The sequence below is a fragment of the Glycine max genome, chromosome 15 (genome assembly GCF_000004515.6).
Source record: "Glycine max cultivar Williams 82 chromosome 15, Glycine_max_v4.0, whole genome shotgun sequence".
In the NCBI taxonomy this organism is placed as follows: Eukaryota; Viridiplantae; Streptophyta; class Magnoliopsida; order Fabales; family Fabaceae; genus Glycine; species Glycine max.
This window is the reverse complement of record NC_038251.2, coordinates 7,831,257-7,844,864: the sequence shown is the minus strand read 5'-3', so window position 1 is coordinate 7,844,864 and position 13,608 is coordinate 7,831,257. Positions and strand designations below refer to the sequence as shown.

The 13,608-nt window shown below is 30.2% G+C and overlaps 1 protein-coding gene across 11 annotated transcripts; it reads left to right on the top strand.

Annotated features, from left to right (window-relative positions):
- Positions 1–2,628: 2,628 nt before the first annotated feature.
- LOC100777670 (probable protein phosphatase 2C 35) lies at positions 2,629–6,725 on the top strand. 11 transcript variants are annotated; one of them, XM_006597492.4, is made up of 6 exons: positions 2,668–2,919; positions 3,171–4,114; positions 4,992–5,123; positions 5,645–5,936; positions 6,178–6,236; positions 6,346–6,725. In XM_006597492.4, the coding sequence occupies exons 2-4, from the start codon at positions 3,197–3,199 to the stop codon at positions 5,888–5,890; spliced, it is 1,296 nt and encodes a 431-aa protein (XP_006597555.1). In that variant the 5' UTR covers positions 2,668–2,919; positions 3,171–3,196; the 3' UTR covers positions 5,891–5,936; positions 6,178–6,236; positions 6,346–6,725. The 11 variants fall into 11 exon arrangements, with proteins under 11 accessions (XP_014623626.1, XP_006597555.1, XP_040865907.1 ...); XM_041009973.1 differs by having other exon boundaries at positions 2,670–2,919; positions 5,645–5,875; positions 6,178–6,282; positions 6,356–6,725; XM_014768140.3 differs by having other exon boundaries at positions 2,629–4,114; positions 5,645–5,875; positions 6,178–6,282; positions 6,356–6,725.
- Positions 6,726–13,608: the final 6,883 nt, after the last annotated feature.

The window sequence follows — 13,608 nt, the reverse complement described above, 5'->3', positions numbered from 1 at the left end:
TCTATAGACAATAATTAATTTACAGTTATTGAAAATGAATTTAAAGCTATAATGTATTTGTAAATGAAACAGTTTTTTTATTAGAAACCATTAATGAATGAGTTGGAGAACCATTTTTTTTACCAGTGTTGGATAACCATTTATTAAAAAAAAAATATTACAAGTACAAAAGCATCTGGTAGTCATGATAAAAGGAAGCATCAGATATGGAAAGTTTAATTTGAAACTTGACAGTGATATCTCAATAATTTGAGATTTCTTTTTGTTACACAATAATTTGAGACTGCATGTAACATTGCAAAATATGAAGGAAGAAATGACCAAGCACCTACCACTCATGAATTGATTAGTGGATGAATGGGTGAGGTTTTTTTTTTTTTCTATATATAATTAAAAGGGTCATGAATGGGTCAAATTTTTTCAATATATTTGTACTGGTAAGAAAATTAGTTTTTAGAGCAAATAAAAGGTAATTTTAAAACTATTGGCTGTTGGCAAACAAAAAAAAAATCTCATATTGCATTTTTTTTACGTCACTTGTTGATGGATGGTCAACGAGCTCAAATTCACTAATTAGTTGATGGACCATATCATTTTTTTTCCTTTTTAAGAATGGGGACGAATCGATTTCAATATTTTATAATATGGTTGAAATAATTAAGGACTCCAGCAAGTGTGTTGCGTCAACTTTCATATTTGATCTTGTTAACTAAGCTAATGTTATTCACTCTTTTTTCTTTTTCTTTTTGGTGTTGCTTTCCAATCTCATGTTAGCCAGAGAAATCTGGCCAATAAAAAGGCAGGAGTTTTATTTGCAAACTAATTAAGGGATGTGTTGCAAATAAAAGTTGGTTCAATCCATAAAAAAAATAGACATAGGCTCAATTTTTGTTGTCGATGTAAGAATATAATTGATAAGTAATTTGTAAATATTTATGTAATCTTTTTTTTGAGCATGTGTACTTTGATTCCAATGAACTTTCAAAATTCAATTCATCTACTAAACTTTTGTTTATGAATTTTTTTAAAAAAATATATGTGAAAGAAACTCGGTTACACAATAACATTTGTAGTGGGCCAAATTGCTCATTACCAGAAAATCTAGCATATTCATTTCTAATGAAAACATGAAAGCTTTTTTTGGTGAATTAAAAAATGAAAGCTAATAATAATAAGAATAATAACCGTCCAAGATCCTAGGACACACCCAATGTTCTCCAAAAAAAGATGAATAAGAAATTCCATAAATGAATTGTAGCAAAACTATGTAAGAATATGCGAGGAGCAAATTCTATGCAAGCACCGTACATTGTTACAACACATCAAGGCAAAGACCTTTATGTGGCCTATGAACATGAAACATGACATTTTTATTAATTTTATTTAGTACTACATCCAAATAAAAGACTTTGACCTTAGATCGAGGGAGCTTTGAATTTGCACAAGGGTTTTTGGCAAGAAGAAAGTTACCCCTACTCAATAAATATCTCAACACTATGAACATAGATAGGCAAGAAGAAAGTTACCCCTACTTCTTGTTGCTTATGCTTTGTACCTCTGATTGTATTTGGAACACCCCTTGTGTGCCAAATCAGCCTCAATAAAAAATTGTCTTTTTTTAAAAAAAAGAACTATCATAACAATGTTAATCGATCCACTTCGTTTTTGAAGGGTTTAGCATGAAGTATGAAAACATTTCAATTATTAAGAACCCAAAAATTATAGAGGAATTCGAGAGCTTTATTGAACTATTTTTTTCTCTCTTCAAGTTGCAAACATGGTAATATGAAAATTAAAGCATTAATTATATAATTAATCCTTTATAGTTTAATTGAGGGATTCAATTATTAAAAAAAAATTAATCAAGTTCTTTAATTATTTAAAACACTATAATTATTATGTTCTTTTCATCAATTCTATTAGTTTCATTGATGAAAGTTTTGTAAATACATATTTTGTATTAGTTATTTTTTTTATATCGGTTATAAATCTTAATAAATATATTGTTTTATATTGGTTATATTGATAATTTATGTAAAATATATATTTTAGTCAATTTTTTCTGGACTGATATAAGTAGAAAAATTATCTTGTTCATTGGACTTAAATATAATTAAATTTAACTAATTTTTCTTATTTAATGTTATTATTTTTAAAATATTCTTTACTTAATTTTATTTATATTTTTAATAAATTTTTTTATTGATGATAACAAATTTTAATAAAGAATATTTTAGAAATAATCTTATTTTTTTTTAGATTAGTAAAATTAAATAATATAAATTAATTAATATAAAATTAATTATTTTTGTTTATATATAAGTTTTAAAAAAATTTAATTATTACATAACCTAGCAGATTAAATTATTTAATAATTGACATATCTGATTGAATTTTTAATTATAATTAAGGAAGAATCGTAAAATTTGAATAGAAGACGGGTTTCATCAGCCAAAATAATTAATACAAAAACAATTTTAAAAAAACTTATAAAAAAATATTTTTTTTAAAGAGTGTTATATATAAAGACATGTGTAATAATTCACTTCACAACTCCCACAGTGAGAAAAACAAGTGAAATTGTGTGTTGTTGGTTTTATTGGGGTGTGTTTCCTTGGAAGAAGGGCTTTCTCGGTAGACAAACCCAACCATGCACTCATAGAATAGAATCTCGAAACCTGTCCCTGTGACTGTGTCTGCGTGTGCGTGTGTCACTGTCATTCTCTCGGGAGAACAAACCACAAACCCATTCCCTTTGGACTCTTGCTTGCTACCACCATTTTCCTTCGATGCTCCCTCTCTGCTCCCAAACGAAAAGTACAATTCTTCCTTTCCTTTTCGCCAGCCCCACTTCACACGTTCTCAATGCCTAGCCACCCTTTTGATCAAAGGCCTAAAATGTCTCCATTTTTTGGTGGGGTAAGCCTTCCCTCTCCCTCTAGGGTTTGAGTTTGTGTGGTTTTCTTCAAATCATTCTCATTTTTTGTTCACTTCTCCATAGTTCTTAACATACCCTTTTCTTTTTGTCAACCTCTCATCTCAATTCCCTCCTCAAAATCATATTTTCCCCCCTCACACATCACTAGGGTTTGTTTTTGTTTCTTCATGTTTCTCAAAGTCTCAAGCTAGGAGCCACATTGACCTTTGCTTTGTGTTTTTTTCTCCTCCAGGCCTTGTTTAGCTTCTCTTTTCAAACATGGGTTGTGTCCATGGCAAGTGCTGTACCCGTTACCCTTCACCCTCAGTGGGTGGCTCCAGAGACTTCAGAGAACTTGGCCCTTACTGTGCCCAAAGGAAGCACATTCTCACTCAGAGTTCACTGCAATTTGTTCCTGTCCCTTCCCATAACTTCACTTTGGAATACTCTGTGCTCACTCAGAGAGGGTACTATCCTGATTCACCTGATAAAGAGAACCAAGATAGTTTTGGCATTAGGACACAGTTTCAAGGCAACCCCAGTGTCCATTTCTTTGGTGTCTATGATGGGCATGGCGAATTTGGTGGCCAGTGTTCAAATTTTGTTAAGGATAGGTTGGTGGAAAATTTGTCAAGTGACATTGCATTGCTGGAGGACCCTGTTAAGGCCTACACTTCTGCATTCCTGACCACAAATGATGACTTGCATAAGAACGAGATTGATGATTCGTTGAGCGGCACCACTGCAATTACGGTGCTGGTTATTGGGAACACCCTTTATGTTGCTAATGTTGGTGATTCTAGAGCCGTGCTGGCTGTTAAGGATGGAAACCGCGTTGTTGCTGAGGACTTGTCCTCTGATCAGACACCATTTAGGAGAGATGAGTATGAGAGAGTGAAGCTTTGTGGGGCGAGGGTGTTAAGTGTTGATCAGGTGGAAGGGCACAAGGATCCAGATATTCAGACATGGGGTGATGAAGAGAATCAGGGTGATGATCCTCCTAGGTTGTGGGTTCAGAATGGAAAGCTTCCTGGAGCTGCTTTTACAAGGAGTGTAGGGGATAAGTTGGCTGAGACTATTGGTGTCATTGCTGTTCCTGAGGTGTCAACGGTTCAGCTTACACCTAACCATCTTTTCTTTGTTGTTGCAAGTGATGGTGTATTTGAGTTCCTATCAAGCCAAACTGTTGTTGATATGGTATGGTATACAATTTGTTGATGATGTCTTTATAGGTTGAATTTTACTTACTGTATTGCTTGTAAGACCTGTTATCTGCTCCTTTTAATTTTTTTATGAAATTTAGAAATTCTCTGTTTTCTGTTGATGACTTGCATCTTGCAAGTTGCAATTACCAACTTAGTTGAAAATATGGATGTGCGTTATGTTCTTTTTCATGTAGTTATGTTTTTTGCTTGACAATACCGTTGAAGATTTTTCTGTTCTGGTATTTGCTTTTCACCTTTTATGCTTTCCTATCTGTGATATTTGTTGTGTGGTTCTTAACTGGTTGCCGTATTCTGTTTTACATCTCAAATTGAAGTTTGCTATTATTATCTAACTACTGGTTAACTACATGTAGTTATCTTATTTCTCAATATTATTCTTTATGTCTTGCTTCAGTTGTTGGATTTTATGACAACAAATTTGTTTTATTGGTATTTAATACCTAATTATCCTTATGAGAGAAGGACATATTAGTTAACTGGCGTAATCTTATAACCTCAGTGTCATAATTATGTAAGCTTGATCTGTAAATTGTTCACAAGATTAAGTACTAATTGTTAGTCATTCTTTGATGTCCTAAATGTTTACACAATCTGTGTAGGTTGTTCTGTGAGGGATACTTCAATTTTCCACAGCTTGCTGCTGATCATCTTTGATTTGTTGCATTACTGCATTAGTGTACACAAATATTCGATGTTTACTGCCCTGTTTAATATGCATTCACAAATTATTGTTAACTATTTGTGTAAAAGTTACCTTCCACTAGTTAACATTTCTAAGATGAGTAGATGCAGAACTATGATTCAATGTCTTATCTTTGATGAATTCTGTTATTCCTTTTGTGGTGTAGGCAGCAAGTTATTCAGATCCCCGCGATGCATGTGCTGCCATTGCTGGAGAGTCTTATAAACTATGGTTAGAACATGAGGGTCGAACAGATGATATAACAATTATCATTGTTCAGATCAAAGGCCTGTCTAATGTATGATTACTTTGTATTCCTTTGGCCTCATTTATTTTAATGTTTTCTTCATTTAGACTTGTGTGAAGATTTAAGACTTACAATGTCCCTTAATATTCTATCCCCCCTAAACACGCCAATGCCCCAAAATGTTTAGTGGTGGTAAGCAATGACTTATTCTGTGGAGCCCCTTAAGAAGTTAGCTCGGGCTGTTCCTATTCAGGTGGTAATTTATTGACGGTTTTTAATGTGTAATATATTTGGATTTGTGTTAAAGATGGTGGATGATTAAGTGTAGTCAGGCTTGGTTACTCACGAGTCATGACTACCATGTGGCGATCTATAGTTTACCAGCCTCAAGAAACTACTACTTCTATTAACAAAATACACAGCAATATTTTACCCTTTTGTGTCTCAAATGCATTTTCCCTTCATGAGTGTGGTATGGCTGAGCTAAAAAAAACCCTTTGTGATTCAATTCATTGGAATCTATCCCATCATTTGTCTTGTTTATCTTATCTTTTGATTTTTTTTTTTGGTAGTCAGTTACATCTGGACTTGGAGCAGGTGAGATCAATGTCAGTACTGTAACAAGGACAAAGAGCAAGAGGGTAAAGGGAGCATCCGAAATATCTGCCACTACTGGGTTAGATGTGTGTCGTTCAGTCAGGAATGGTTTCTCTGATTTACAGTCCTGTCCACAGCATGTGGTCTCAACTAGAAGCCCAGCCATAGTGGTCCCCTCTCCGGCATGTCAAACACCAGTTGTATTGGTACAGTCACACTAGAATTGTTTCATATTAATCATTCAGGAGTGCTAGCAACACACTCCTTGTAAGATACTCCCTCCAATTGCTTAAAATTTATTAAAACTACAGAATTATGAATGAGGTTCATTAAATAAGCAACGAGACCTACACAATTTAATGATTTTCGATAAATTTCAGCCAACAGTAGAGAATGTATTAAGAAGAGTGTAGTATAGAGTGTATTGCTAACATTTTTCTTAATCATTTGATTAGGATTTGTGTAAAGTTTTATCTTATTTTATTTCATTTCATTTCTCCCTTTTCAGTAATCGGAGAGAGGCTTTGCGGAAACTTCACCATGTCTCATCATACTTTCTCCTAGGGGGTACATTTCTATGTTCTATTCTTCTTGAGTCTTCTGCATTACCATCGTAAGTTTACTTATTTGCCACTGTATTATTCTTTAAACCAAAATTCTGACTCAATTTTGTTAGGCTGCTGAAGGTTGCGGGCTTAGGGTGCATTATCTGGGCAGCTGAAGGACCCTTTTCAGAATTTAGAAAGCAGAAATGATTAATGGTCATTTTTTCTTTTCTCAACCTTTTGCTAATTCAAGTTGCTTGTCATTTAACCTTATACAAGCACTTCAGGAGTACACTAAAACATATCCTTCCCGAATAGCGCTGCACTTCACTCTCCAATTTAAAATTTGGAAAGGGGTCTATAAATAACTTGAGAGAAAGGAGATCTGTGCAGGAGTTTGGTTGGTGACTAATTGACTACTACTACTTGCAATGAATTGTAGTCAATGGTCAACTTGTAAGACAAGCCACGTGCTATTAGAATGTAAATCCATTATCCTCGTTCTCATGCTGGATCCAGTGTATCTCTTAGAAACATGTCTGATTTTTTTTATTGCTTTTCAATATTAGTTTCATGTTTTTACTGCAAATTGGTAACTGAATGAATGGTTATGGGTATAAACAATTTATGTGAATTACTGTTTCATGTGTTGCGATTCCGTTAAATGAAAGTAAGAAAAATGTCAGCAATATACTTTTTAAAACATTTTCTTTTTTATTAGGAAAAATTCATATAAGTCTCGTTAAATGAATTTAATTTCTAGACTAATGAAATCTATATGAATTTTAACTAATAAGAAAGGATGTGTATTAGAAAAATAATATTGTTATTACTCTTCATAAAAGTAATAACTACTCAACTAATAGCTAAGCATATTTTCATTTAACAAATAATGAAATACTTCAAATGGAAGCACTTCGCCACATGATAAAAATTAAAAGTTTCCATTATTTTTTGTGAATATTTTATTTTTCACCAAGAAATCTCAAGTGGTACTGACTACCGAGTCCTCGTGAAACTATTTGAGATTACATGAACTTTAATAAATAAAAAAAATTGCATTAGATAGTGCTGCTATCACTCTTAAAAAAAAGTAATAACTGCTCCAAATAATTGCTAAGAGCATCTCCAGTGTGTGGGGTGCTTCCATGATTTTTTAGGCTAAGAAACGAGTTTTTGTAAGTTCTTTTGCATTGAGCATAATGACGTGACAAAGTGGGTTCCTTAGTTGCTAAGGATAATTTTTTATATAAGAAACTCTAATGTTTGAATTTTGTGATTTCTTACGATTTCTTGCATTGAAGTAAAATTTTACATGAGTTTCTAATGACATGACACTGCGGGGACCACAAAAAGTGATATGGGGACCACAAAAAGATAATTAAGAAATTGAAATGAGTTTCTTGCATTGGAGATGCTCTAAGCATGTTTAAGCTTCAAATGTCAATAGCAAATGACTGATTTTGTCAGAAAAGTGGAAATATATCTGCCGCATGAGAACAATTAATAATTTCCATTTTTTTTGTCTCTAGTGATACTGATTACTTACTGTGTGTAATATAAATTTTGTAAAATTAAGTCTATTTAAAATTAGGATATTATTAATATTTTTAGGACATTAATTACAAAATTAAAAAAATATATTTATTATGAAAATTATAGGAAAGTATAAAAAAGTTATAAACAGCATAATTTATGCATTTTAATAAAAATATTTATTTTTTTAATTCTTTAACCAATGTCCTTGAGGGAATTGATTAGTATCGGCTTAAAATCAAGTTAGTAAACACTCATCTAAACACATTATCAACTTTTCTTGATGATAAAAGTCTATTTTGGATGTGAATTTTGATCAAATGAGTTTAATCCTTTGAGTTGTTCTATTTGAATCGGCAAATGATGGTAGATTGAGTTAAGGTTTTCAACTCTTAAAATGAGTTTAACTTAGCCCAATTTATTTTGTTATTAACTAAGTACAGTTTGAGTTGAGTTAACTCAATTTATTATTAACTTTTAAGATTTATTTGTCATTGTGAATTTATTGGTATCAATGATATAAAGTATTAATGTTTTAGTTTTTGCCTTTTAAGATAATTAGTGGATGTATTTGATGTTTCAAGTATTTAGATGTTTTGATAGACTAACTAATCTTATATTTGAATGGTTATTATTTATTTTTCATTTATTCTGCAAGTCAATCCATTTTTCAACTAATTTGTTTGGGTTGAGATTTTTAATTCATTTTCAAAATAAGTTCAACTCAATTTAAATCATTTTTTTGCAAATTGTATTGGGTTGACTCATTTGACCTTTTTTAATATGAATCTAGGAAGTTATAGTTAGCAATTTATATACAATTTTACTAGTATAATAAGTCTTTATAAAATTAAATGTTAAGGACTTTGAATTGAGTCGAGGGCAGAATGGAGTTAGTCAAAATATTTAAGTGGATACGAGACATTAATGTGAAGATAAAAAAGATGGTGCGAAAGAAGGAAATGGCACGTTTGTTTTCGTACCATGTGTCATACAACTGATAATTCAATCACGAAACAGAGTAATGACATAGAGAGGGGGACCAGCATCCTTCGTTTAATGTTTTCCTCCTCTTTTGGGCAATCTTATATTTCAAATATGGTACTATGATGAATTATTTTGGTAAAGATCATTTAAAAATTCATTAAATGCAATGCAATATGAGATTCCCTTCCATCATCATGTCTCCATCTATTTGTATTTTTTTTTTTTTGAAAGGAACATCTATTTATATTATGTACCTCCGAATCTCACCGCTGCTTTAAAGCTCCACCTCCACGGGATGCCTTGGACCATACCGCAACATTCATGAGCAATGGGCTCACACATTAATCAACCATTCTCCTTAAACAGTGTACGATGTTATTTGATGTGTATTTATGCATGGAAGGATGTGATTGTGAAAGCCAACTTTTTTTAATGTGCACATTTGGAGAGCGTATGTTTGATGAGTTAGTTTATGATACACTAGTAACTTTTAAAGGATTTATGGTCTTTTTGTCTAAACTTTTGTAATTTCTATTTTTTTTTCGAAGTTTTTGAACTTTTACTTTGTTACTAGTTACTACTTTTAGTCCAAAATATAACAATAATGACTTCAATAAACTACCAAAAACTTATCATATTATCAAGCAGTCTAATAAAATAGTAATGTATAATTTTTTTAATAAATTATGTTTGTAATTTCTTATTTGTTCTGACCAATTGATAATATCAAATAATTTTGATGATAATTTAAAACATAATTTTAAAAAAATTACACGTTATGTTAGACTCTTCCATGATATAATAAACAAATTATTGAGTAGTCAATATCATTTTATGTCATTGGTTAACATTATTATTTAACAATAAGAACTAATTAGCATAGTAAAAATTTACATTATGGACTAAAAACAGAAATTTGAAAAAAAATAGGGACAAAAATATAATAAACCCTATTTAAAATAATGTGTACATGATTTGATAATAATTTGTTTTGTAAAAAAAGTAAAGGTAAAAACATCAATTTTGATGATTATAAAGTCTGTTTGATAATTTTATTACATGTTTGATTTAGGTTATTATAGACAAGTTGTTATTTTTGAAGAACTCTTTTGAGGGAGTTCAGAGAAATACTTTTCTAAGAGAAATTCTTCTAAACACGATTTTCTCACACAATCATATAAAATAACATCAAAAAATTTCTTTCATACAAAAATTGTAAGATTTCTGAATTAAATGTCTTTTTTTTGTAATTGATAGAGTAAATTGATATTGATTTTAAATATATTTTTCATATTTCTAAAATCAAATTTATGTAAACTCAATTTGAGAGAGAGAGCTTTATCATATATAGAGATACTAATAATTAGAAGAAAGACAAACATTATATGAAGTGATTTTTGTTTCAAGTTATCATAACATATTGGTTTAATGTGACTATTACATCCATTATATTTCATAATTATTTTATTTTAATACATTAAATTTTAAAATTTTTATTATGGTACTTTAAGTTTTTAAAGTATCTCATTTTGATCCTTTCTTAGAGCATATCCAATAGAAAATCATATTTTGAGGCCTTAATTATCTTTTTGATGGATCTAGTAGTGTTACATCACTATTAAGTTTTTCTTAATTTTTTACTCAAATAGTAGATCTCATTTTGAAATCTTAAATCATTTTTTGTAAGTCCCACAAGGGACTCACCTTCTAATATTTAGTTACAACTTTTTTAAAATAATTAATTATATATATATTTTTTAATTTTTAAAAATTAAATAAAAAATTATTAATAAAAATTATTCAATAAGAAAATACTATGTTAAAATAACATAATATTTCAGTATTTATATATTGACCCTGATGGTGCCCGACCATGATCATTGCACAAATAGTGTACAATTATTTGAAATTTTAGTTATTTATATATTGATCACGTTCATGCATGATCGGGTGCATTATATATTGATCCTGGTCATGTACGACCATGATCATTGTGCAAATAGTGTAAAATTATTTGACATAATTCACCATTTTTTTAAATAAATTCAAAATTCCATTATAATGAAAATTTTAATAATATTTAAAACAACTAGTTTTTATAATTGCTAATTTTTATAACAACTTAAAAGTTACACATTAACAAATAATTTATGTAATTAAAAACAAACTTCATCATTTAACTAATTGAGAATGCGTTACAACATAATCAGTGATAACTTAACACATAAAACACAAACTATTAAACTAATAAAAAAAACTAATTAAAAATATACTTAAACATACAACTAATTAACAATAACTTAAGACATAAACACTAACTACTAAACTTCTTTAAAATATGATTACAAGTGATTTTGTGTCTCTTGGATTGATCTTTTGCCTTGTTAAACTTTATAAGAATATCTATATCTTCACGAAATTATCATACTCCACTACCTTTATTATTTGTTTTTGGATGATATTTCTTTCCTTTATTTCTTTTTCAATGGCAGACAAGTCCACAATCGATGTAGAAGAAGATGCTCCTTTCACTTTGATCTTTCTTTTGGCTGCCTTTTGTCCCATTGGGTGAGCCAGTGGTGTAGGAGTGTCACTTTCAAAAATATCAATCAGTGTCTCAGGATTAGAGGACAATGAGTAATTCCAATTTTCATTCAGCTTTGTTCTTTTCGAAGGAACTTTTTTGCATTGTTCTAACCATCTAGGTTGATCTTTCAATAGTTGTCATGCATGTTGCTCCAATGCAAAATCTTTTTTTTTTCATCTTCCTTCCCAAATAACATATGCATTAACCATCACAACGTTCTCCGTGTAACTGTTTTTCTTCAAAGCAACAACTTGCTTGTAACAACTATTGAACTTTTGAATGACCTTGTGAATTTTTTGTCATCAAAATTTTAATTGATTGTTGGATCTCTTACTTAGATTGTCACGATGTGTGTTGTAATTTTCTACAATCCTTACAAAAAGTCTCTAATTTTTTACCATCACCGTTGAATCAAGTGAGACATTAAGCCACAAATTAATGAGAAGTTTACCCTTTTCAACGGAAAAGAATAGTCTTGTGCCCTTTTTCTTCCTTGAAGAACTCCCTTGTCCTTCTTTTACTAAAATATTTTCTAACTCAATTTGGATAGAAAATTGTGTATCAATTTTCTCATTTGAAGGATTTTGTGCACGACTACAACTATTAGGAGACTTACAAAATACGGTAAAGGTGTTTTGTGGCACTGAAAGAGATTTGAAAATTTTTTATATAAGGGAATTGGTTATAAGTTATTGGTGTTGGTGGTGGTAGTGGCAAGTAAGGAATAAAATGAGGAGGAATTTGAGAATTTTCGCTCATTGATAGAGGTGGTAATGGCATGTAGGGAAACAACGGAGAATGTTGTGGATTTTCATTCAAAGGAGGTTGTTGGTAATTTTGCAACAAAATCATATAAGCTTGCCAATTAAATTGATTTGGATCCATATGACAAGAAACAAATAAAACTAGAATTTAAAATTGGAATTGGAGAATATGAGAATGATAATGGAAATAAGAATGAAAATGTGAAATTGTATGCAAATTGCTTCCTATAATGACCAATTTATAAGACCCAATAGGGATTTGTTATGTTATTGTTCTCGATTGTGACATATCTATTGTTGTTGTGGTTCATTGATTTCTTCTTCTTCTATCCGATTTGTTTCTTCCCACAAGAATTAGTTAAGGAGAGAGACAATAAAAAATGATTTTTTTAAATGCGCATTTCTTCAAGGTTTTTCTACAAGAACTCAATCTCCAACGTGAAGACCTTGAGAGTGTCTTTAGTAGCTAGATCTTAGAAGAACATATCTTCAACTTAAATTCATCTCCAAGATCATCTATTGGAGATAGCCTTATGATTTTAACAAAAATTAGTGTCCAATTGACATTTGAATTATAAAATAATTAAATAATATAATGACGATTAAAAATCATCACTATCTTTATTTTATTTTAAAAATTAAAAACCACTAAAAAATTATCTCCTCTGACCAAGATTCAGAACTCCCACCGTGAACCTTATTTGGTTCGTAAGTGCTAATTGATAATTCTCGTTTGAAAGTGTGGTGCTTACTCGTTTGAGGATTTTGAAGTGGAGGTTCGAAAGTATTGTATGTGCTTACTCGTTTTAGCTGATAGTATTTTAAATTAATTATTTTAAAAAATTTAAGTTAACAGATTAATAATGCTGCTAACGGCAATAAGAAAAAAAAGACTAAAATATAATTTTTAAAAAAAATAATACTAAAATGAAGATTTTAAAATTTAACATATTAAAATAAAATAATTATAAAACATAATAAATTAAAAATGACATTAAACCTAACATATTTTCAAAGAATGAGTAGAGAATGTATATTTTTATATTTGTCACATAATTAAAAATAAATTATTCATGAACATAAACTATTCTCAAGAAAAGAATAACTTCAATATTCCCATATTTTTATTCTCAAGGAGTGACTAAATTGATTCGTGTGGGATAAGAATAACATATATGTAAAATTTCCATTCTTATCTTTTAACTTCTTCTACACCCCACTTTTGCAAAAATATTTTAAATAAATTTTAGTTGTTAACCAAACTTTTTTTAAAATATTCACAAATGTCACATATTGTCCAAATGTTTTTCCTTCTCTTTTAACATGCGTTCATCAGTTCCCGCATTCTCTAATTAGTCTAAACATTAATTTGAATAATAAAAAATATGGGACCATATATAATACTAGAAAAGCATGTTTCTCCAATTGTTTCGCACGAGTTACTTCTTTCTACTAAAAGTCCATGCCACATTTGTCACTTTTGTGAACTCGGGAGACGGGAAGGAAATGAAACAACAAAA

Bases quoted from the DNA above. Each gene is read 5' to 3' on its own strand.
- LOC100777670 (XM_006597492.4), top strand. From the start codon at position 3,197: ATGGGTTGTGTCCATGGCAAGTGCTGTACCCGTTACCCTTCACCCTCA. The intron at 4,115-4,991 runs GTATGGTATACA...TTTGTGGTGTAG, and splicing joins GCCAAACTGTTGTTGATATG to GCAGCAAGTTATTCAGATCC. The intron at 5,124-5,644 runs GTATGATTACTT...TTTTTTTGGTAG, and splicing joins AGATCAAAGGCCTGTCTAAT to TCAGTTACATCTGGACTTGG.